Source organism: Prionailurus bengalensis, chromosome D3 (assembly GCF_016509475.1).
Source record: "Prionailurus bengalensis isolate Pbe53 chromosome D3, Fcat_Pben_1.1_paternal_pri, whole genome shotgun sequence".
Lineage (NCBI taxonomy): Eukaryota > Metazoa > Chordata > Mammalia > Carnivora > Felidae > Prionailurus > Prionailurus bengalensis.
The window spans coordinates 9,114,951-9,139,731 of record NC_057356.1 but is presented as its reverse complement, the minus strand read 5'-3'; the positions used below and the strand labels follow the sequence as shown (position 1 = coordinate 9,139,731).

Genomic DNA, 24,781 nt, shown 5'->3' with positions numbered 1-24,781 from the left:
ACTTCCAGGAGTGGACCAACTCACCTAAGAAACATCAGACTGAAGTCAGAGGGCCTGGGGGGCACCCTGCGTTTGAGGGGCTGATGGAGAATGTACACTCTGGTAGGCTAAATGAGGGTCTCCCAGAGGCACTCACGTCCCAGTCCCTGGGACCCGAACTGTGACTTCACACAGCAAAGGGGACTTTGCAGATGTGATTAAGTTAGGGGTCTTGAGATCCTGGGTTCTGTGGGTGGGCCCCACATCATCACAAGGGTGCCTGTGAGAGGAAGTAGGAGGATCAGAGACAGAGAGGAAGATGCTATGATGCTGGGTTTGAGGATGCAGGAGGGGCCGTGAAGCAAGGAATGTGGGCGCCTCCAGAAGCTCGAGAAGGTAAGGAAATGGATTCTCCCTGGAGCCTCTAGAGGGAACACAGCCCTGCTGACACCTTGACTCTAGCCCAGTGAGGCTGACTGTGGCCTTTGGGACTGTGAGAGAATAAACTGTGTTGTTTTTAGCCACTGAGTCTGTGGCCGAACAGTAGCACGAGGAGGCTAATATAGGGCCCTGGGAAAGTGTAGAAGGTGCAGTCTGGGAGGTAGGAGGAAGGCAGGAAAACAGGGTCTCCTTGGGAACTAGAAAGTGGAGGAGGTGCAGGAAGGAGGGTGAGGCTTAGAGCGTTGTTCTTGACAAGCTCCTGTGTGATTACTGGTCACTGTGTCTCCTCAAAGTTGAGGACATCCGGACAATCCAGACCAGTGCTGCAGCAGTCACTGGGTGTCTCCTATGGCATCTCACTTGTCACCTTGCGATGTGGCCAGTGAGGCTGAAGAACTGAAGCTGTAGTTTTATTTAACTTTAAACATTTTGAATGGACATAGTCACACATGGCTGGTGGCTGCCGTGCCAACCTGGACCTGGTGCTTTCCAGGCCCAGACCTTGCTTGGTGCAGGTTGGCTGGCAAAGCAGTTCTGACCTGCTCGGAATCCCCGCTGTGGTGGATGAAGGTGGACCATGCCTTACCTCCTGCTCTGGGCAGTCCCTGGAGGCCTCAGGCCTCACCTGCTGTGGTCACACTCACCCCCTTTCTGGGACTCGATCTCTTTCTTGGCCTGTTCCAGGATGCTCTTGATGGCGTCATCTGAGCCTGTCTCTGGTGTGCGGATTCTTGGGGTGATACTGCCTGGGGGAGGCAAGGGGGCATCTGTCAGGGGGACCTGCATGTTGGGGGTCAGTCCCTGGAGCTGGGCAGGGTGAAGGGTTGGTCCCCTCCTCCCTCGAGGGCTCCAGGGCCAGGGCTGGGAGAGGGAGGGCCAGACCTTGAGTGCGTGTGGCAAGACCGCTGTTTAGCCAGTCTGTGTAACAAACCGGATCTACAAATGATTCTGACTTGAAATAGTATTAGTATTAATATTAATATTAATAATAATATGATAACAATGATGGCTGCCACCACCATAGCTAACAGTTCTCAAACAGTTACTATGTTCCAGGTGCTGTACTAAGTAGCTTATACTCATTTAACCCTCATAGGAAGCTGGCAGATGGGGACAGATGGGGATACTGAGGCATGTCACTCAGTGGGTGAAAGGCAGAGCTGGAACTCAAAACTCAGGTGTTTATGAGGTCAAAGCCTAGGCCATTCACATGGATTACCCTAAAAATCAAGTCTGGCAAGGTTGGCAGGAACCCAGGCCATCTCATGGATGGGTGAACTGAGGCTTGGAGGTCTTCAGGAAATACCTGCCAGGGCAGCTCCTGGGCCCAGCCTTTTCCCCACAATGATCAGCCTGAGCTGTCCCATTAGGCCCATGTGGGGAGCAAGAGGTAGCCAAAGGCCCCAGGAAGGAGGGACGAGGATACATTTCGTTATTTTACAAAGGGGGAGGCTGAGGCACAGAGAGGCAAAGTCACTTGCCCCAGGTGACAAAGCTGGGAGGTGGCAGAACTAGGCTATGACCCCAGAGCCTGTGTTCTCAGCCCCCAGCCAGCCTTTTGCCCTGGGCTTGGCTGGGGAGGCTGGGCCCGAGCCCCTCACCTCGGGATGGGCCCTCACCTCGCTGCCGCACCTGGATGGTCCTCAGAGCCAGCACGTTCTGCTCATCCGACAGGAACTGCTTCATCTTGATGAAGGGCTCCTTGCCCTTCACTGTGAGCTTGCGCCAGGGCTTGGGCCGGGCCAGGATCTCGCTGACCGAGCCCTGTGACAGCCCCAGCACATAGTGGCCAAACACCCGCTGCCCGATGTTGTGTTTGAGCAGCTGCTCCTTCACCTGGAATGCAATCTCCGCCGTGTCCAGCTGCTCCTCCTCGGTTCCGGCCCCTGCCCCAGCTGTGCTGCCCCCACCCCCATCTACAGGCTCGGGGGCCCCGGGTGGCTCAGGGCCAGGAGCTGGGGTGGCAGGGGCCGTGGGCGGCTTGGTGCCATAGAAGGCTGGGGGGAACACCAGCAGGCCACCCGCCTCCCCCTTGAAGGTGGCCGGGGGCATCATATGTTTGGACAGCAGTGTGTCCCCTGCCAGTCTGTCCCCAGAAGCCAGGCTGGGGAAGGGGGACAATGAGAAAGTCCTTGGGCCATCGGGGCCCAGGCCAGGGCCCAGCAGGGGCTGCCCAGGGCTGGGGGACAGGGGGTCTTCAGGCCCTGGCGGTGGCGGGAGCTGTGGAGGCGATGGGTAGGACTGCTCTGTGCCCAGGGAGTCCTTGATGGAATCATCCTCTGAAGGGTCCTCCTCTAGAATGCCAAGAGAGACAGATGGAGGAAAAGAGGAGAGACAGAGAGAAAGACAGAAGCGGACAGTGATGGGGGTGGGGAGAGAGAGAGAGAGAGAGAGAGAGAGAGAGAGACAGAGAGAGAGAGGGAGAGAGACAAGGAAAGAAATCATGAGAGTGACACCCAGAGAGTGACACCAGAGAAACAGAGATAGGGAAACAGACAGAAATAAGAGAGATGCACAGGGGAGATGGGATGCACAGGGGAGGGAAATAAGAGGGATGCGCAGGGGAGACATGGAGAGAGGCAGCGAGGCAGAGCCAGCGTGAAAGGCAGAAAGAGACAGAAAGGCACAGAGACAGAGATAGAAAGTGGGAGGCAGAGAGACAGTGTAAGACAGAAAGACACACACATGAGGGAGAAATTCAGGGGGAGGACGAGGGGAGAGAGGGCAGCAGGGTGGGGGAGAGAAGCGTTATAGGCATCCAGCAGTACTAAAAGCTACCCTTCTGATTCTGAAATCCCTACCTGTGCAGGCCTGGCCCACATTCCAGTTCTGGGCAGCCACCCCCACCCCATCAAGAACACTCACTGAGCACTTGTTACGTGCTAGCACCTGGCCCCGAGGTGGGGAGTTCAGATCAATGCCCACCTCAGCAGGATGCCCGTTCCTGGTGCCTGCCTTCCAGCCCTCCTCGTCCTAGGCATCCTATGTGTTTGCACTCCCCGTGTGAACAGCACCCACAAAGTGGATCCATGATTGACCCCATTTTATAGATGAGGAAACAGAGGCAGCACAGAGAGTCTTGGCCGGGGCCACATGGCGACAAAGTCATGGAGCCACTGTGTGGGGAGAAGAGCTGAGGAGGTGATCTGGGGAGACAGCAATGTCTACAGGCCATTCCCAGCAGCCTGCTGTGGGGGGTGCAATGTGAATGCCCTCCTTGTGCCCTGTGACCTCTTCCTGCTGCTCACCAAGGATCGGGGATGAGTTGGAGCCTTTTGGAGGGCCTTGGGAGGGCCTGGGTGAGCTGTGTGAGGAAGGCAAGTGTGGACACTGTGCGGGACACTGCCAGCTGGCTTGGCCATGGAGAGCACCCAGCTCAGCACCAGGCACACAGCGGGTGCTCGATCAATGTGCACCCTTTTCTCCATCACTCTCCTGCTTGCGTGGGAGGCAGTGGAGAAGGCCAGAGGCCTACAAACAGCCCCCACCCCGGCCCCTTGGCCCCAAGAGCATCCTGCCTCCCCTACCAGGGCTGGTCAGAAGACCAGGCTTTTCCAGAAGGAATTTCTGCGTGGGGAAGAAGGCCTCCTTTGCCATGAGCAACGAGTCTTCGGGCTTGGACATGCCCTGAGGAGACAAGAAGCTGGGCTGAGAGGGCATGGTGGGCAGACGGCTCTCAAGGTCAGCTTGCAACGCAGGGACAGTGGTGGGAACACTCACCTGCGGGAGGCTGCAGGTGCTAGAGGCCAGCTTCATGGCTTTCAGGATGCTGCCAGAGAAAGTGGAGAGAGTCCAAGGCCAGCCACATTCCCCGGGCTCCGGGAGAGGTCTTGAGAGATACTTCCTCTAGCTCATCTTCCCCGATTGAGAACAACTGTCCCACCCCGTGGACCCTACATAACACTGGACTCAGGGCAACGACAGGCCTTGAGTAGCAGGCCTGTGAACCGGTTCCATCCATACCTGGAGGGGTGTTGCATTAACCCACTCCCACACTCGCGGGCCCCAGCCAACCTGATCACAAGGCACTGATCACAGCACTGACCACAAGGCTACCCTGCGTGCTCTCCAATAGGTGGCTCTTGATGGCAAAGGGCCATGCATGGTTAGGTTTTGATACCCAAGGTGCCATGGAGAGGAGCCAAGGGCATCACAAAATGGGATGTGGTGGGAGGAGGAAGATCATGCACTTTGCCAAGGGCCCCGCACTGCCAAGGAAGAGGGCTGGGGGTTCTGTGGAGCCCTCCTCTGCTGAGTACCTCAGCTCTGTTTTAATTTCTTCATAGTCAGACTGTGCCTGGAGCTTCTCTTCCAGCTTCTAGAGGAGAAAATAAAGATGGTTCAAGGCTGGTCCGCGTCGTTCTGTCTGGGGATGCCCTGCCTAGATCCTGTCTGCACACCTCCTCTCCCAAGGGCTACCTCTATGGCTTCGGACTTGGCCGTGAGCTGCCGCTCCAGGTCCGCAATCTGGTTGGCAGAGGTCTCCTCCAGTTCCTGCAGGGAATTCTGGAGGTGCTGCACATCCTTCAGCAGCCGCAGGATCTCCCGATCCTTGGAGGCCAGGGCAGCCTCAAGCCGGGGGCCTGAGCACAGCGCGAAGTTCACCTTATCCTGAGGACAGAGTGGGGCTTTGAGGGGCTGGGAGGTGTGGGGCAGGGGGCTGCAGGGCTCCACCCCTGAATCCCAAACAGAATGGGGAATCCATCTATGGCATGGCCCCCACGCCGCGCACCCCAGAGTGACTCAGCTCCTCCTTACAGGCTCTGGCTTTCCTCTTCTTACCTCTGAGCCTTTGCTCAGGCCAGTCCTACCAGCCTGGATGATTTCCCTCTATTATTCAAACTGAGGGGGAATGGGCAGAGGAGGTTTTCTGGAGAAAGATGGGTCCAAACTGTGACGAAGTTTAAGAACAAGTTAGTGATTTGGAAAATCGCTTGGCAGCATTCACCAAGGACAGACGTGTTTCTGCTTGGTATGTGTAGGGAAAAGCAGCTATCTATGCACCAAGATACACATGTGAACACCAAGATGAATATTCATAGCAATTCTCTCTGTAACAGCCCCAAATTGGGCTCCAAATGCCTCCAAGTGCCCTCCAACCAGAGAATGGATGAACAGGTTGTGGTACATCCACACAATGGAACACTATACAGCATTGAAAATGGATAATCTACAACTACTAACACCGGCATGAATCACTCTCTCGGATATACTATGAAGTGAAAGAAGCTAGACACAAAAGTGTGTGTGTGTGTGTGTGTGTGTGTGTGTGTTCCAATTAAGATCAGGTAATGAAAACAGCCACACCCCAGCTGTGCTATTATAAGTCAGGAGAGTGGTTCCCCTTGGGGAGTAGCCCCCGAATGGGAACACAGGAGGGCATTATTCTGGGTGTTGGGAATATTCTACTTATTGAACTGGTTGCTGGTTACAGTATCTCGGAAAAACTCAACATGCTATACACTTATGATAAGCTGATAAGCACATTTTTTCTTCTATATATTATACTTCAGAAAGCATTTGTTAAAAAGGAATGAAAAAAAAAGGGCAATACCCGGTGAGGAAGTGGTAGGGATTGGGTATTCCCGGCAGAGGTTACCTCACAGATAAAGGTTTAGGTTTCTACACTGGGCACAGTTCCTATCCCAGCGAGATGTTTCCCCTCCATTCCAGGCAGACCCTCAGGGTTAGATGTGAGACCTTGCAGCTACTGCCCTCAGCCCCAAGCCCCATGGCTCCTCCAGATTTTAGGAAATGGCCCCTTTGTCCTGGAAAAAGACAAAGGAGGTTGATGTTTGGGAGGGCCTGAAGTCGGGCTGGTCCTGAGCTCAGTTACAAATGAATCTAAGAAGCGTTAGAAAAAACAAAACAAAACAAAACAAAACAAAACAGAAAACACAACCTACCACTACCAATACTGGCTATTCTTCCAGGGAGATAAATGCCAATTAAAACAGGAAGCGGATGCCATTAACACATTAAATTAATTAGCATCGAGCGCCACTGTTGTGCTCAGAAAAACTCACCCTCCAAACCGGCAAAATTCCCTATGGCTGATTAGCACAGGCATTTGCTGGGTTCCACGGGGGTTAATTAAGAACCACTGGCAAATTCGTTCTGAGGTGTCCTCATGAGCTCTCTTGCCTTCAGCCTCTCTTGTGCTCACTCTTTGCGTTGCACAGATATACAGGCACATTGCCATATACACACTGCCTCCTGGGACACAGACATAGCACACACTGACACAAGGACCTGCTGGAGTCCTCCTGCTGACATGCAGACACACAGAAATACCCAGGTATTAAAGAGGTATACTCAGATGGACATGTCACTGTGACACACAGAGACACGTATGTGCTCAGAGATCACATGAGCCGTGGGCAAAAACACCTCAGACACACCCCAAACCTACTACTACTACTACGAATAGTATCATCAAATATCCACTGAGCAGAGATTATAGGGTAAGCCCTGTTTTAGGTACTTTACGTGTAATCCTCCCAATAGCTCTACAAGGCAGGTCCAGGTCTTACTTGTACAGATGAGGAAACCGAGGCACAGTTAGATTAAGGATACAGTTATTTGCCCAAAGGCCACCAACAGACACACACATTCATAGTAACACACGTTCATGGAGACATATTCCAATCTTTAAACAGAAAGACAGACACAGGCACACTGGTCTATGTACCAGGGTGTCGGCTGAAGTGAAAACCATGCTGGCCATTTCAGGTTCATGGATGGAGACTGCAAATCACCCTGGAGCAGACCCGTTATTATGTAAGGAATTGGGAATCTAGTCCCTTGGTATGCAGAGATCTGGAAAGAAGGTGGACCAGCTTACAGAAGAAACCCGAGGCTTTCTGGGAGAGGAGCAATGGAGATTCTTTTTTTTTTTTTTTTTTTTTTAATGTAGGCTCCATGCCCAACATAGGGCTTGAACTCACTACCCTGAGATCAAGAGCTGCGCTACTGACTGAGCCAGCCAGGTGTCTTGAAATGGAGACCTTAACACATGACAGAAGGGTAGGTTGGGTGGCTCTGAATGATATCTCTATGACCCCAGGACCCCAGAGGGGCACCAACCAGGAGGAAAGAAAAAGATGCACTAATTAAGCAGGCTTAACACAGGAACCTCAAGGTTGACGACTAAAGACTGGTTCTTTGTAGCACGTGGCTGTCTGGGAAGCCCTACCGGAATCATGTTTTCGGAACTAAGGGCTGACGGGAGTGTCAGTCTCCCATCTCGGTTAAGCGGTCCCACTGCAGTCTGGCAGGAATTGAGGACCAGTGGTCAATGGCGACACCTGGTGGCAACCGCCAAACCGCACCGCCACTCTACAGCTCCAATTACCTCCCTCCCACCCATTCTTGCCAGGCATCTGGCAATAGAAATGGTCCTCTTTGGCCTGAGTAAGTTGCTGGCATTTTTGGACAATTTGGAGTAAAGAACGGCCTCCAAAGGAGGATGCTGGACTTCCTATTAATCACATATGGAAGCTTGAGCTTGAAGAGAGCTCTGGCTGTAATTTGACCGTCGGCTGGTAAAGCAAGTCATAGTAATTATAGTAAACTATGCATTGACCTGGGCAATGCTATGCCCACTGTATCCACATACAGTCATGTGCATAATTTCACACAGAGGCACATGACTGACTCACAAGACGTCATCCACATATTCATACTCACCAACACGGCGTTTCCCAACCTTTCCCTCTGACTCTCCCACCATCCTTACCCCACTGGGTCCCTGGGGGGAGCAGCAGGCCAGGCGGATAGAGCTGTTGACTGAGGCGAGTTGTTCTCGAAGACTTTCTACCTCCCGCTGGGCAGCCTCAGCTCGCTGGGGGTGGGGTGGGGGGGAGAATTGGGGCAAGCGCAGTTAAGAGGTGAACAGGGCCATACTGGATCCCACCATGGCCCTCTGCCATCACTCTGCATGCCTCAGGCAGGGCTGGGCCTTTGTCTCCAGCTCCCATGTCACCTAGCATGGAATGGGGCCTGGATGGAGGGTCTGCAGAGGTGGCTTCCATGAGCTGTGGCAGGCCCTTGGGCAAGTCACTTCCCCTCTCTGGGTCTCAGTTTTCCTCTTGTGAAATGGGGGCAATGAAATACATCTACTGCAGAGGTGTTCCGAAATACATCTAAATCAGAAGGCCAGTTTACTGAACTGGGTCTATGGTAGATCTTAACTCCTCAAAAATTTCTAAGAAAAAAGCCTGGAAGAGAGACTCCAAGAGTTAACAATGTAGCCTTGTGGCTTTAGAGAGAAATCTGTACTTTGTCACTCCCTGGTTGTGTGACCTTAGGCAAGAGACTTCATCTGCCCAGCCTCAGTTTCCCTATTTGTAAAATGGGGATGATAAAAGTAACTACCTTCTAGGGTTGTTTTGCAAAGTAAGTGATCTGGTAAAATACAGCTCATTAGGTATCTTAGCCAGGTGCTTGACACATATAAATGTGTCAGTAATTGGTTAACTTCACTAAAACTGGAAGAGCTGTGACTGTACTTTTTCCCTCAGCTGGTGGTGCAGGTTATACAGATTGTGGTTGACTTACACGCTGACCTTGGCAATCAAGATGCTATGCCTATTATATGCACATGGAGACCCACACACATCCATGTTCACAGTTTGGTAATTTATTTTTTTAACTGATTTGTTCATTTACTTACTGGTATCCTGCCTTGTTACAGAAATGGTTCAAGACAGTTTTGTTTTGGCAAAGGTTTTGGGTGTGTGGGGCTGTAGAGAAATACTTTTATGTTTCCGCACAGTTTGGGCTTTCCAAGCAAATCTGACTGAAATTTAGGATGTGGGCAAAATGACAAGCCTGGAAATCAGCTTGTGACTGATTAGCCAGGAAGAACTGCAGCGGGATTTACCTCTCTGAAGGCATGTGTCTACACGTCAATGGCGGATGACATCCCCTGGGTTGTAAAGCTGGGTTTAAAGTTGCTAGAAACCTACCAGTCTTATCTTCCCCTGGAGAGAAGCATTTGCATTCCACATGTGAAGAACCCAGGATCCTCACCCTTCTGTTCATACTGGCACTTGGGAGGTAGTTTTCTCCCTCTCTCAGAAAGTCCCTCTCCTATATAACGACCCAGAGTCACATGGGGGGGGGGTTTCCTTGGCCACAGTACAAACTCTGGTGCGTGCGGGGTGCTATCTGATTCTTGTCACCTCAGGGGTAAGAACTGGGGCGAACTGGCAGGGTTATTACTAGTAATATCAACCTGCTCTGCTCCAGAATCCTCTTGTTCACATTCTGGATAATATTAATACAGATTTTAAAAACCCTAATAGGATGACATTTATTTTCTTCTCCATACTTTCTATAATGAAGTTTTACTTTTAAACTCAGAAAAGAAACATTAAAAAAATGGTTTCCTATCCAAACTACTCTAAGAGCTTTGTTCTCGAGCCTACTTGACGGGCAAAGATCCAAAAGTTTGATGACACACAATACTGGCGAGCTATAAGGAAACAGGCCCTCTTTTAACTTGCTACAGTGAGTGTAAATTGGTACAATTTCACGGGGGGGGGGGGCAGTTTGGCCACATCTGTCAAATAAAAACACACAGATCCTCAGCCCAGTAATTCCACTTCTAAGAATTTACCCTATGTAAATTCACACGTGGCTCACGCACGTGTGAAAAGATATCCGTGCAAGGGCGTTCACTGTGGTCCTGATGACGATGGTAAAGGATTGGAAATACCATAAATCTTCATCAACGGGGGACTGGTTAGACCACGGTGGGCAAACTGCAGCCTGATGCCTGTTTCGTAAATTAAATTCTTCTAGTACACAGCCACACTCACTCACTTGCATACCGTCTGCGCTTTCACATACAGCGAAGCTGAACAGCTGTGTCAGAGACCCGCGTACCTAAACATACTTACTCTCTGACCCTTTACGGAAAGTCTGCCATCCCTGGGTTGGGAGACAGTGCGTCCACGTACTACAATGCTACAGGCAGTAAAACAGACGGACTACTTTTATTCAGATATAGAATGAGTTCTAAGATATACACATGGAAAAAATAAGGCTCAGAAGGGTGGGTACAGTATATATTATAGTTTGTGTTTTAAAAAGGGGTAAAAGTAGACATATTCATGGGCTTGTGAATGGATCTCTAGAAGGGACCTTAGAAATAGCTAAGAGAGGCTGCCAGGGGGAGGGGAACCGGAGAGCCAAGTTGGGGAGGGAGAAGGGAGTTCAAACTTTTTGAGTTTTGAACTATGTAAATGTATTGCCTATTCAAAAACATCACCCTATGAATGCTACCCTTTTCCAAGTTTCCTCTACAGGCGGGAGCAGGGCTGCCCTTATGCCTGCACAGCCATCCTCTGGGCCTTTGCTCTTGCTGTGCCTTCTCCTGGAATGCCTTTCCTCCAGAGAACGGCTCCTGGGCTTCAGGACCCAGCTGCAAAGTGTGCTCCTCTGGGGAAATGACCACTTGCTCTGTCATCCTGCTGGCCCCTCTTGGCCATGTCCCTGGCTGCTGGCACTGCAGGGACCCGGGGGCAAGTAGAGATGTGTTGGGCCCTTGAGACTCCAGATAAGACCCCATGGCCACACCTCGCCTCCTTTCAGAGTCTTGCCAGCTTTGTCTACCAGACAGCAACACATCTGAGGCCAGAAGGCAGAGTGCAGGACCCTTTCTACGTAAGTGATAACGGGGACTCGTAGAGGTTAAAGGGCTTTTAAGGACCCGGGCTGGGACTAGAAGATGGGGCCCCGAGGAAGTTTGGGTCCACCCAGTGCTCAGCTGGTGTGGCTGGGATCAAGTGAGAAGGCTGCAGGAGGCCCCTGGTGGGGAGGGAGGGAAAGAAGCCACTAGGGCTTGTCCCTTGTCACCACCCCAGGCTCTGTGGAACACGGTTCCTCATACAGTCTGGTTGGGACAGACCCACCGCCCAGCTTGGCCTGCGGGCTGGGCTCACCAGTCACTGCTCTGCTGCCTTCCTCCTGCTGTCTGGAGACACCTGGAAAATGTCACCTGCACAGCAGCCACCGGGGAAGGGCACCGGCTTTTCTCTGTAGGCAGCCTCCTGGCCTTTACCCAGGCTGTTCCCTGGCCTGGAATGCCATCCCTCTACATTTTCAATTTATTCGACAGGTGTCAGCAACATGGCCCTTCCTCCAGGACGTCTTCCTCCCTGACCCTTGTGTCTGGTCAGGTGCCCCTTCCCTGACTGTTGCTGCCTGAGTCACCCTATTTCTGAGTGTTCTGCCAGCATCCCCCCTCCTTCTTCTGGGAGCTCAGGGTCCCAAACATCGCCCAGCCCTAGCACTCAGCATGGCACACGGTTCGATACATATTGATTGGGTTCAGTCCCTTTCCCCCGTCGCCCGAGACCCCCACCCTGGCACACGTCTTCTCACCTGATTAGCCTTCTCCAAGTTGGTCATGATCAGGCCGACTTCATCTGCCCTGAGACAGAAAGATAAGACCCTGAGAAGGGCTTCCGGCAGCCACCAGGCTGACAGCCCCAGCCCCTGCCTGAACCTAAGGGTCTTGCAATGGAAGGCTGAGGAGGCTGCCCCCTACCCTTCCTACTGGAGAGAAACCAGGCTGGGAGGAAAAGAGCTCAGGCTCTGGGGGAATGGGAACAGGGCCTCAGCACTGCGCCCCTTCCGGGCAGCCTGGCCTCCTGCCTCCCCCAGGGGTCCATTCTCTTAAGCTGTCCACAGAGCTACCACGTGTTTGCCCCTGCTGTGCCTTCTACCCAGGATCCCCTTCCTTAAGAGAACAGGACCCTGAGCTTTAAAGCCCAGCTCTGGGGAGGCTCAGTCAGTTAAGCATCTGACTTCAGCTCAGGTCATGATCTCACAGTTCATGAGTTTGAGCCCTGCATCGGGCTCACTGCTGTCAGCACAAAGCTGGCACTTCGGATCATCTGTGTCCTTCTTTCTCTGCCTTTTCCCTGCTCACACACGAGCTCTCTCTCTAAGATAAAACATTAAGAAAAAAAAAAAAAAAAGATGGGAGTGCAAGCTGGTGCAGCCACTCTGGAAAACAGTATGGAGGTTCCTCAAAAAACTAAAAATACAACTACCCTACGACCCAGCAATTGCACTACTAGGTATTTATCCAAGGGAAACAGGTGTGCTGTTTTGAAGGGACATGTGCACCCCAATGTTTATAGCAGCACTATCGACAATAGCCAAAGTATGGAAAGAGCCCAGATGTCCATCGACGGATGAATGGGTAAAAAAGATGTGGTATATATATACAATGGAGTATTACTCAGCAATAAAAAAGAATGGAATCTTGCCATTGGCAACTATGTGGATGGAACTGGAGGGTATTATGCTAAGTGAAATTAGTCAGAGAAAGACAAATATCATATGACTTCACTCATATGAGGACTTTGAGACAAAACAGATGAACATAAGGGAAGGGAAACAAAAATAATATAAAAACAGGGAGGGGGACAAAACGGAAGAGACTCTTAAATATAGAGAACAAACTGAGGGTTGGTGGAGGGGTTGTGGGAGGGGGATGGGCTAAATGGGGAAGGGGCATTAAGGAACCTAGTCTTGAAATCATTGTTGCACTATATGCTAACTAATTTGGATGTAAATTAAAAATAAGATAAAATTAAAGAAAAAAAAAAGCAAGTACTGGCTAATGCAGCAATATTTCCAAGGGTATAAAACACTGCAAACAGTTTTATGCCACCAGGAAGCCACAGTAATCCAGTTTCAAGGATAGAGAAGAAAATGTCGTGCAGGAAGCGTATGACAAACCACTTCAAACTGGTGTGGAAACGAAGGGACCAGGCATCCAGGATCTGCAAGGTCACTGCTGTGCTGGCACTGGCAGCCCGGCCCCTGCTTGATGCCTGCCCCCCTCCCACCACCGTGCCCTCCAGCCTTTTGTATTAAAATTGGTGGGAGTAGAAAAAAAAAAAAAAGAAAAGAAAATTTTAAAACCTAGCTCTAAAGTGTCCTCCTGGGAGGCCTCTCTCAACTTACCCCCAGGGTGGTCATTTGTTTATTTCCTGCCCTCCAACCCCCAGATTGCCAGCATCGAGGGGGCCAGGACAGGCCTCATCCACCTCGGCTGCCTCTCTGCTGAGTGTGGGGTGGGGGACACAAGAGGCCTGCGGGGAGTATCTGGTGACTCTAAGCCGCGCATGCTTTAGGCATGTTCGGGGCCTTCTTCCGTGCAAGCTGTCCCCCTGCCGCCAGCACTCAACCTGGCATTGCATTCTTCACGTGGTCATCTCCTTCTCGTTTTTGGGTTGCATTCTGAAGGTCATCTCCTTAGGGAAGTCCTCCGTGACTACCCTGGGTAATAGGACCCGCCCTCCCTGTTATTCTCTCTTGCTGCTCTCAGTTCTTCCCTTCTTAGTGTTCACCAGGTGCCCAGAACAGGGCCGAGCATACAGTAAGTGCTCAACAGTATCTGTGAAGGAGCGAATTTATCACTGTATATCATCAGTTACCATCTGTCTCTTCTCTTTAGCTGGGGTCAGGGCCACGTTCTGATGTTTCTTCCAGGGACCCAACACAGCACTGGGTAAACAGTAGGTGCTAAATAAGTGTTTGTGGAATAAGTGATGTCTTATGGCCACGTTGAGTCCAGAGTAATTTAAGTGAATGACACTCGGCTGAGGATTGGCCTGGGTTGCTGTGGTGAAGACAGTCCTAGGAGGTTGGGGTGACGGGGAGGCCCCTGCCCAGCAGACCCTGCTCCGCCACGACCCAGAATGTCATGTATACTCTGTGGTGCATGAATGGCACAGCAAATGACTGGTGAACAGCTGTGTGCCTATGGGGGTGGGGAACACAGGGTGCTTAAAGAAACAGGTGCTTCCGGCGGTGAGTCAGAGGGAGAAGACTCAGAAAGAGAAGGCGTATTTGAGAGGGTCAGAGGGAGGAGGCATGTCTGGGAGGGTCAGAGGGAGGAGGCATACCTCAGCAGGGTGTTCACTTACTTGGATGCTGCCTCCTCATCATATTTCCGCCGCAGTTCCAACAGCTCTGTCTGTGTGGCCTTTAACGCTGGGAAAAAGTAAAGAGCCAGGGTGAAGTGCCCCCTGCTTTCCCCAGGAACCCACTCCTGCTTGCAGGGCCCAGAAAGTAGAATGAGGTTCAAGGTAGTGAAGGAAGACCTTTCTTTTGAAGGTCTTTAGAACCAGTGACAGGTAGAGCTTCCTGCCCTTGGAGGGGCTTCAAGCCGGCCGGAGGGCAGATGAGATCACCCTCTAGGAGTTTATGAAGCTCAGGGGACCCAGGCAAGTGGTAGGGGTCTGTCTATCCCATGGCCTTGGGTATGAGCTACCCAACATGCTTAGGTCACTCCAGGACCTGGGTGGGGCCATCCATCCATGAGCTCACCCATCCTGAGGTCTGGACCTGGCAGGTGAGGGGGACAGGGAGGAGCAATGAAGTCAACGGATATGTGTATATTATAATAAATGGGAGATTTCTCATAAAATTCCAGATTTCTGAATCTCCAAAAAATCTTGGTGACATTGGGCCATATGGCAGTGGCTGGCTGGTGCTCAGCAGTGGCCATCTCTTAGTCAAGGCCACGTCCTCTAGTTTGCTCCAGATCCCACCCTTTCCTACGGCTTTCCCTAATCTGGCTGCTTGTTTGTGTGTCTGGCCCCTACAGGCACTGCCTTTGCCACCCCTGATTTAATTCTACTTCTCAAGGCCTCTCTCCACGGCAATATGGCCTCTGGGGACGGGGCTTGGACCCCCACTGGGTCCACTTCCACTTCCTTCCCAAATTCCCCTCTTGCCTTCCTGATTCTAGAATACCTGAGCCTGTGTTCACAGTGTCACTGTCCCCTTCTCCTCCTCCTCCTGGTCTGACGGGGCTGGGGAGCTGCACGGGGCCAGGGAACACATGCCAGATACATACCTGAATGTAGGACTTTGATCTTTTCCTCTGCCTCCCCCAGTCTGGCTGCCAAAGTGATTTGTACTTCTTGAAGGCCCCTGCAGAGAGACTGGGCCTGCTCAGAATGGCTCTGCTCGTGCCTGTGTGGGTGGGCCCTGCCTGGGTCCCCAAGGTGGCCCTCCTGTCTTCCTACCCCTCTCACCTGTTCTCTGTAATCTACGCCCCTGCCTTTTTAAAGGGTCCTTAAACATGACATTCAGGCATTTGGCCACTTTGATGTTTTGCTGACTGTGTGGCAGCATTTGGGTGGACCTACATCAGGTAGTGACTTTGCCTCTCTGGGCCTCAGTTTCCTCACCTGTACAATAAGGTTTCTAGTGGGGTTTGCCTCTGTGAGTGTTGTGAAACACCTTCAGTATGATGCCTGGTACCCAGTGTTCCCTCAATATCATTAGTTACTATTCCTGTCCCCGGGGAGGCATTTTTTCCCTTCTCTGTGTCAGGAGTTTGGGATGGTCATCCAGCCCACTATAGCCTAGAGCTTAGGTGTGATACAAGTGTCTCAGCAGAGAAACAAGGGCCCTAGCTGGACTGGGGGAAGATTTATACAAAGCTTGGGTCTTATGTTGTCTGAATCAGAGACTCTAGAGAAGGAACTTTACCTCTGATCCTACACCCTCACCCTCTCACTGAGGGTGAGGTGTGTGTTACACATTGGCAAAGTGGGTGTCTCACTCAAACCACTCCAGCCACATTCATCTCCTTGCTGGTCAAACACACCAGGCATGTTTCTACCTCAGGGCCTTTGCACTGGCTGTCCCCTCTGCGTAGAACATTCTTCCCCTATATATCTGCAAGTTTCACCCCCACCCTCTCAGGGCTTTCCTCACCTTCTCAGTGAGGCCTCCCCTTATACCTTATTTAAAACTTCAGCCTCAATGTCATCCCCCCTTCTCTGCTTTCTTTTCCTTCACAACCCTTATCTTCATGTAGCAGACTTTATCTTGTTTATTTTGTGTCTTCCTCATGAGAAGGTAAACTCCAGGAGGGCAGGGAGGTTTGTTCACTGCTGTGTCCCTAGATCAGTGCTTGGCACACAGCAGGTGGTCTCATAAATACATGGAATGAATGAATAAAGGAATAAGTGAATGAAAGGCTAAATGTAATGACCACCATGAAACTGGCCTAGAAAAGCCCCAAGAATCCAGAAATTATAATAATCCAGGTATTACTGCTCCCACATCAGCTGTAAGGGCAACCATCTACTGACATATTCCCAGTGAGCACTGAGCTAAGTGCATACATTCATTCTGACCGGAGACTAGGAGTTGATACGGCCTGCCCACCTGATCAGGCTTTGGCACCCAGTTGTCCAATCACACACGAATCTCAGGGTTGCTGTGAATGTATTCTGCAGATGGGGTTAACATCTGCAGTCAGCTGGCATTAAGTAAACGAGAATAATCTCAATACTGTGGGTGGGCCTCATCCAACCAGTTGCAAGTCTTAAAAATAAAACTGAGGAAGAATTCTGCCGCCAGACTGCAGCACTGACTCCCGCCTGACAGTTTCCAGCCTGCTGGTTAGCTCTACCAATTCAGACTTGCCAGCCCCAACTGTGTGAACTAAGTCCTTGAAATACACGTCTTAATTAATTAAAATAAAAAATCCTTCCGGTTTTATTTCTCCGGGGAACCCTGCCTAATATACCGCCATTGGTCCCATTTCCCAGGTGGGAAAACTGAAGCTCAGACAGGTGATGTGACCTGCCCAGGGCTGACCACTGAACCAGGCCTGGATCTCTATCTCCAACCTGAATCCAGATTCCCTGATGGTCCCACCTCCCAGCCAGGTGGGGCAGCAGGGCCCCGCCTGTTCCTCCCCACTCACTTTTGTTTCTCTGCCTCATTTCTCTGCAGCAAAGTTTCTGTCAGGAGGGCTTTGCCGGGAATGCCTGGGAGGCGGCTCCCCTCGGTCAGCGTGGGTCCGGCCGGAGACGTCCCCTCTCTCTGCTCTGGAGGGAGGAAAAGAGGGAAAACCGCCCATCGCTGGAAGCGACATGGCAGCCAGAGCCGCCTTCTGCAAACTGGACAGATCGGCAGTGCTGGGATAAGAGTTGATTTCTCAAACTCGAGTGTTAGGGAGAGTGCGGCTGTGGAGACCTGCCATCACATGGTCGGCTGGGTTGTAGCCGTGGGGGGTGTGTGTGCACAAAAGTCAAGTCCCCATAGTGCCAGCCTCAGACAGCAGGCCCAGGTGCTTCCTTTGCCCTCTTGGACCTGTTCTAGCCTCCTTGGCCTTCTTACTTTTTTAAGAGTCATGAGCAAGTATACATAACATGAAATTCACCGTTTTAACCATTTTGAAGTATACAATTCAGTGACATTTAGTACATTCACAGTATTGTGCAACCCTTAGCACTAATTCCAGAACACTGTCATCACCCCAAAAGGAAACCTGTCCCCATTAAGCAGTCACGCCTTTTCCCCCTCCCCCAGCCCTTGGCAACCACTAATCTGCTTTCTGTCCGTGGGGATTTGCATATCCTGGATATTTCATATCACTGGAATCACACATAATGTATGTCCTGTTGTGTCTGGCTTCTTTCACTTAGCAAACTGTTTTGAGGTTCATCTAGGTTTGTTTTTATGGTTAAATAATATTCCATTTTACGGATATGTCATAAATGTTTTCCCATTCATCTGCTGATAGACATTTGGGTTGTTTTCACCTTTGGTTGTTGTGAATAGCCCTGCTGTGAATATGTGCCCATGCGTTTCTGTTTGAGCACCTGTTTTCAGTTCTTTGGAGTATATATTACCTAGGAGTGAAATGGCCGGGCCATGGGGTAACTCTAGGTTTAACTTCCCCTCTCCATAGGTGGTGGCACATACTCAGATGCTCAGTCATAGCTGACCTCACCTGCAGGTGCCCCTGGGCAGGGCCCACATCAGTTCTACCTTTGCAAGCCCCTGGTGGCTCCTGTAGGGGATCAGTGTGTGCCTTTGGTACTGAATTTTTCATGGGGAGAAAGGCTGCTCAAGGGCCAGCCATCAAGTGTGGATGTCTCAAGAATTCCAAAATCTGGGCTCCTGCCCTTGGGCCTGAGTCAGTTAAGTTCAGTCCTGGTTGTTAAACTCCTACTGTGAGCCTGGCACAGCAGGGTGAGTGCAGGGCTGGGCAGTGTGCAGAGTGAGGGCCTGACAGAGCGGTCAGGGCCTGGATCGTTCTTACACACGCACACATACACTGGGAATATTCCAGGGGCTGAGGCCACAGAAATGAACAAACAAACAAGGTCTGACCCTTACGATGCAGAGTAACACGTGCTCTCAAGGAGAGACACAGCCTAGGGCCAAGGGCAAGAGCCCTTGGTTTGAATTCCTGCTTGGCCACCTGTTGCTTCTGAGATTCAGTTACCCCTTCGTAAAATGGGGCCAGTGGTACCTCAGAAGGTTGATATAAGATGACAGTGGGACACTGTGTGAAAGGGACCTGGCACAGAGCAAATGCTCTGAAGAGGCAGTTCCCACAACTACCATTATTCGATAGAAGGAAGTTCAAACCCTAGAGGCACCTAGAGGGACAAGCTGGCTTGTCAGGGAGGCTGGAAGGGCATTCTGGGTACGGGAAGAGAGTCGGCGAAAGTGCTGTATTTTAGTCACCACAAATCTTCCCCAGAAGACTCTGCCCAGGACTAGGCATACAGCAGGTGTCCACTAGGCACTGGGGGGATGGGAGGGGGCTGTGAAGTTGGGAGTGTGCCACAGCAGTCAAACTTTGACTTGGCATGCCTCAGGCCATTACCTTCTCCACAACTCTAGGAGGTAGACCAGGGTTCTGCAAAGACAGCCCTTGGACCAAATCTGGCCCACTGCCTGTTCTGTTTATGAAGTTTTACTGGAATATAGCCACACCCACTCATTTACATATGTTTTATGGCTTTTTTTTTTTTTTTAAACAGTGTTTAGTAGCTGTAACAGAAAGCCTACAAAGCCTGAAATATTTACTCTCTGGCCCTTTACAAAAAAAAAAAAAAAAAAAAAAAAAAAAGAGAGAGAGAGAGAAGGTAATCTTGCTGAACTTTGAGGTGAATCCTCCTCATTTATTCCTTAGACAAGTATCCCTAAACCTGACTCTTCTCTGCTTAATTTTCCTCCTAATCTTTCTCACCATGTGAAATACTATATATTTAACATTTCTTGGTTGACAGTCAGTCTCTCCTCTATAAGGTCAGTGCCACGAGGGCAAGGATTTTTGTCTGTTTTGCTCCTGGCTGTGTCCCCAGTGCCTATGACAGTTCTGGGCTTGAAGCTCAATGAACACCTTTAGATGGCTACCAAGAGCTTTCAAGTGCACATTTGCTTCTCCCCATGGAGACCTTCTACCTCGCCTGCCAGGGGTAACCACCATGATGAATTTTGTTCATCATTTTCTTGATTTTAAACATTTTTATCACAATATATGTATACCTAAACTATATTTTTAGCTTTTCTAGTCTTTTGACTTGTCTTATCTGGTGCTGAGACAGTGCTGTATTCATATCCTGTTTCCCTCTACTCCTGGGCACAGAGTAGATTTTCCAGGCTCCTTTGCAACTGGGTGTGGCCATATGAATGAGTTTTGGCCAATGACAAGTGGCTGTGGAAGTGATGCGGGCCGCTTCTGAGCCTGGACCCATAAACCTCAGTATGACCCTCCACATTTTTTCTTTGCCTGTTGGCAAGTTGTCAACAGTCACTGTGACTCTAGATGTCATGTGTTGAAGATGGTGGGACCACCACAGCTCGGTTGCCCGAGTGACTCCATGGAGCATCCTCTCCAACTTCCCACCCTTCAAATATATTAAGCTTCTGGGATTTCGGGTTGGTTTGTTTCTGCAGCGACATACCCATAACCCATCCTACATCTAAAACGATAAAGTTGAGTTCCTTGCCCCCCGACACCTCCAAAGGCGGCCAAGATTGGCTGTTGAAGATCCACAGCCTGTTTTTTCATTATGGACATCCCGCGAAGGCCTTATCAGTACCTTTAGGGCCAAGGAGCTCGGGGTGCCTCTTCCACGAAGTGTGGAGGTCTCGCCGCGGCTGCCCGCTGGGGTCGAAGCTGGGGGGCTGCAGTCTGTCGTCTAGGCCGCGCGCTGCCTCAAACACAGGCACAGGGTCTGCACACACAGAGAGAGGAGCACGGGAGTGGTGGGGGCCCTGAGGGCTGAGGGCTGCCCAGGCTAAGCCCGCAGGGCCTGGGGGGTCCCTCTCAGGATGCTGGCGTGGAGGGGACCATGCACAAGAGCCTTCTGGAGTTGCTCTGATGGCTTAGGAGACCAATGTAGAATTTCTGCTTTATGAGGGAGCCGTCTACTTCAGGTACCCTTTCAGTGGAGCGTGTGCCATCCCCAGGGGCATGCGTGTCCTGCCCACCTGGAATACTACTAACGATGATAACTGTCACAGCAAGTGCATTTTCTGGATTCCATGGTGCCATCTGTGGCGGCCATGTGACTGTCTTGCATACCTCCAACCACAGGAGGTCATTAAACGAGGGACCTCACTCTGAAATCCATCGTGAGGCCAGTCTTCTAAGACAAGGCCTGCAGGCAGCCAGGATGGGGCCGACTCCTGAGGGCCACGGGACTGCTCTGAGCACCAAGGACTCCCCCAGGGCCTGCTCAGCTCTGCACAGACTGCTCAGGCTGTCCTGTGTGGATGCTGCCACCCAGTTCCCTGCCTCTCCTTCCTCTGACACTTCTCCCACCTCCCTCCCCATTTTTCTTCCCCTGTGTTTCCTCAATACCATCCACCTACCTACCTATCTAATCCTTGGGGGTACCTCTCAGTGCACCTGGACCAACACACCACCATTTGTTGCATGTGAGGTTGACTGAACAATGGCTTTTCTGGGGGTGAAATACATCCCTGGATGTAAGATACCCCCCAATTTCTCAAGAGCTAAAAGATGAGGAATGTGTAGGTCCTTCTGCCTGGAATTGTTTCCCTCCCCACCCTGTCATCTAGGAAGCACTTCCTCTTCCTTCAGATCTAGACGCCAGCACTTCCTCCACGTGACTTTCCCCACTCCCCACCCTCGGCAGGTACTACAAACACCTGGGTAATGCCGGAGGTTGGTGTGGCATCTTCTAGGCTACAAAGCTGTTCACGGGCATGGGTTCCCGTGATGCTCCCAGCATCCCCCGGAGGCTGGCTTGGATCCAACTGATTTTCACAGATGAGGAAACCAGCTCAGAGAAGCCAGGTGACTTGAAGGGCAGAGGTGAGTTTCAAGTCTGGGTCTCTTTCTCAGATGCCGCAAAGGCTTCCTGTCCCAGAGATGTGGACATTTCCAACCCAGCAGCCCAGGTGGGTATTCATGGGGGCCCAGGAAAGCCAGAGCCTCTTTGCCCCAGACAAAGGGGCCTGGTTCTGGTCCACAGTCCTTTCAAATGCCCTCTCTCTTGCTGTTCACTCTCCTGGAGTCTCCTGCCACCACCCGCTCAGCCACTGTTCTCTGCTGGGGTGCAGCAGGATTAAGAGCATGGATCCTGGGTCCTGGTCTAATCCGTACTTGCTTTTTAGGATTGCTGGGTGACTCCGGCAAGCAACCCTACCTCTCTGTGCCTCACCATAAAAGTTCCGACCTCATGGGGCGCCTGGGTGGCTCAGTCGGTTAAGCATCCGACTTCAACTTAGGTCACGATCTCACGGTCTGTGAGTTCGAGCCCCGTGTTGGGCTCTGGGCTGATGGCTCGGAGCCTGGAGCCTGCTTCCGATTCTGTGTCTCCCTCTCTCTCTGCCCCTCCCCCGTTCATGCTCTGTCTCTCTCTGTCTCAAAAATAAATAAACGTTAAAAAAACAATTAAAAAAAAAAGTTCTAACCTCATAAGGCTGGGATGAGGATCCATGCACATAAGGTGCTCAACACAGCGACTGGCATTTGGTCATCTTGGAACAAATAGAAGCCCTGGCTATTCCTGTCTTTCTGAGCTCCAGTCACACTGGCTTTCTCTTAGTCCCTCAAATGTACCTCCCTACTGTGGAGTCTTTGTACAAGAAAGAGCCTCTGCCAGGAACACCCTGTCCTCCCTTTTAACCTCTTTCAGCTAGTTAATGCTTAATCACCTTTCATATTGCAACTCAAATGCCACTTCTTCCAGGAAGCCTGCCTTGACCAGTCATTCCTCCAATATGAGCTCTCTCAGCTGCCTGTGCCTTTCCTTCACAGCTCTCATTTTATTTTATTTTTTTTTTAATTTTTTTTTTCAACGTTTATTTATTTTTGGGACAGAGACAGAGCATGAACGGGGGAGGGGCAGAGAGAGAGGGAGACACAGAATCGGAAACAGGCTCCAGGCTCTGAGCCATCAGCCCAGAGCCCGACGCGGGGCTCGAACTCACGGACCGCGAGATCGTGACCTGGCTGAAGTCGGACGCTTAACCGACTGCGCCACCCAGGCGCCCCGACAGCTCTCATTTTAGTTACACTTCTCATTGATTAGCAAGTCCACCTAATTATCACCCACTGGACTGCAAACTCCACAAGGGAGGACTGGGACTGCATCTGATTTTGCTCCCCTCTGGACCCCTCGTGGGTGAACGAAGTCTGCCACGCAACCTGACCCAATAAACATCTGCTGATGGAAGAAACGGGGCAGTGCCTATACATAGGAGCCTTCAGGTCCGGCTGGAACAAGGTCGCCTCTGCGTTTTATCCCTCTCCCTCACCCCCTCCCACCCCTGTTTGCTTAGGTGGCGGGAGGCTCTGACAATGGGCGTTTGTGCCGAGGTAAGCAGGTGCGCGGGAACGCTGCCGTCTTTCCTCTGTCAGCACTCCCCCCACGCCCCATCATTAGGCAGGGCCTGCTCAGCGGGGTATGCCATTATGTCTCCCCGGGCTGATGTAATTATACATTGACATAATTAACCCAGCAAGCGCATTAGGCAGGCCAGCTAAAAATTCATCTATAATTATTTGTTGTGTGCATGCTAATGAGTCCATCTGCACTGCCTTTGTACAACACGGACAAATTAATTTACAAGTCTGGATTTTTTAATAAGTTCAAGAAAATGCTTTCTATTGTGTCCTGGTTTTTCAGAAAGGAAGAGAAAGGCGACAAGCACTTGCCGAGGTCAGGGAAGTTAGATAAACACGGGAGGGTGCAGCTCTGAGCGGGCCATGGAGGGCTCACTCTGGTTCCAAGAAGATGGAAAAGATCCAGCTCGTGGCTCGGGGGCCTGCTGGCCACGAGCCTGCCCAAGCCAAACAATTACACTTGGGTGATAAAGGGTATCATCCGCCCCATTTCCAGGGATCAGGTATTGACACTTCATTCTGCTCGGGGGCCCTGTGGGTCACTCCTTGCTGCTTTGCGCACTCCATCCAGGGGAAGCTGACCTCAGGTGGGCCCCTGGAGGAGAGGCTAGAGGACCAGGGTTGGCTGGATCCCCATTCAACACATCTTCAGCAGATTTTAAGGCTCTGGCTTTTTGCCTTTGTTTGCTGGTACAAGGTAGAACATAGTGGTTAAGCTCACAGAATCTGAAGCCCAGCTCTGGGTCCAAATCCCAAGGAGCCTTGAGCCCTGTTTCCCCACTAATAAAGTGGAAAAATACAACAGTTCCTAATTCCTTGGAATTACTTTTGGGAAGATTCTGGCTCCAAATTGGCCAGTAACTTTGGACAGTTAGTCAACCTCTCAGAGCCTCCATTTTCTATTTTCTCATCTGTAAAATGGGGCCACGTGTGTAGGGTGTGGTTGTGATGTTTGGAAGAGAGAACGTAGATAGATTTTCAGTGCTAGGTGCATAGCTGGGCTTGGTAAATGTGACAAGGCTGCTGCTATTACCTGAGAGGAGGCAGCACGCCTGGTCTTGTGACCTGGAGGTCAGCTGTCTGCATGGTAAATGCTCTGTGGAGTCTCGGGACTGGCAGGGCCTCATATGTTCTTATCAGCCCCTGGGAGATGCAGAATCCAATAATCCTCCTTTAAACTGTCCTCTGGGACCCAAAAATTCCATCATGGAAAGTCATACTGGGGAGGGACTGAAAGGGTCCAACGCTCCCCACCCCAGGGCACAGAGGGGCTAAAGTGGGGGTCCTGTGACTTCTCTGAAGTTGGCCAGCGAGTTGGTGGCAGGACTGGGACAGGCCCTTGGGCCTCCTCTTCCCACACTTCCTTTCTGGTTCCCAGTTTGAGGGGAGAAAGTGGCAGGGGTTATCAGGCTGTGACCGCATCTAACAACCAAAGCACTCTGCATGCATTAGAATTCCTTCAAACTTCACCACAGCACTATGTTCCCATTTTAGACAGGGAAGCTGAGGCACAGGGGGCAGGGTGAAGTCATTTCCCCAAGGTGAGGCCCAGTAAGGTAGATGCTGCTATTCCCCATTTTTCAGACAAGAAAATAAAGGCCCAGAGAAGAGATGCCATGTGCCAAAGGTCACCTAGCTCAGAAGTGGCAGAGGTGGGATTAGAGCTCAGGGTACCAGGCCATTCTTTGT

The 24,781-nt window shown here is 51.2% G+C and overlaps 1 protein-coding gene across 5 annotated transcripts in view; it reads right to left on the bottom strand.

Annotated features, from left to right (window-relative positions):
* Window positions 1-24,781, bottom strand: part of CUX2 (cut like homeobox 2) — a 264,392-nt gene that overhangs the window by 21,624 nt on the left and 217,987 nt on the right. For 4 of the 5 annotated variants that reach the window (XM_043557590.1, XM_043557589.1, XM_043557586.1 and 1 more), the window contains 12 exons: window positions 20,316-20,450; window positions 17,177-17,300; window positions 15,308-15,384; window positions 14,373-14,439; window positions 11,812-11,860; window positions 8,159-8,263; window positions 4,840-5,031; window positions 4,680-4,738; window positions 4,141-4,189; window positions 3,948-4,068; window positions 2,040-2,714; window positions 1,065-1,166 (listed from right to left, as the gene is read on the bottom strand). In XM_043557590.1, coding sequence (XP_043413525.1) covers window positions 1,065-1,166; window positions 2,040-2,714; window positions 3,948-4,068; window positions 4,141-4,189; window positions 4,680-4,738; window positions 4,840-5,031; window positions 8,159-8,263; window positions 11,812-11,860; window positions 14,373-14,439; window positions 15,308-15,384; window positions 17,177-17,300; window positions 20,316-20,450 — 1,755 coding nt within the window. The remainder of the gene's footprint in view (window positions 1-1,064; window positions 1,167-2,039; window positions 2,715-3,947; window positions 4,069-4,140; window positions 4,190-4,679; window positions 4,739-4,839; window positions 5,032-8,158; window positions 8,264-11,811; window positions 11,861-14,372; window positions 14,440-15,307; window positions 15,385-17,176; window positions 17,301-20,315; window positions 20,451-24,781) is intronic. The other variant, XM_043557587.1, reaches the window with a different exon arrangement.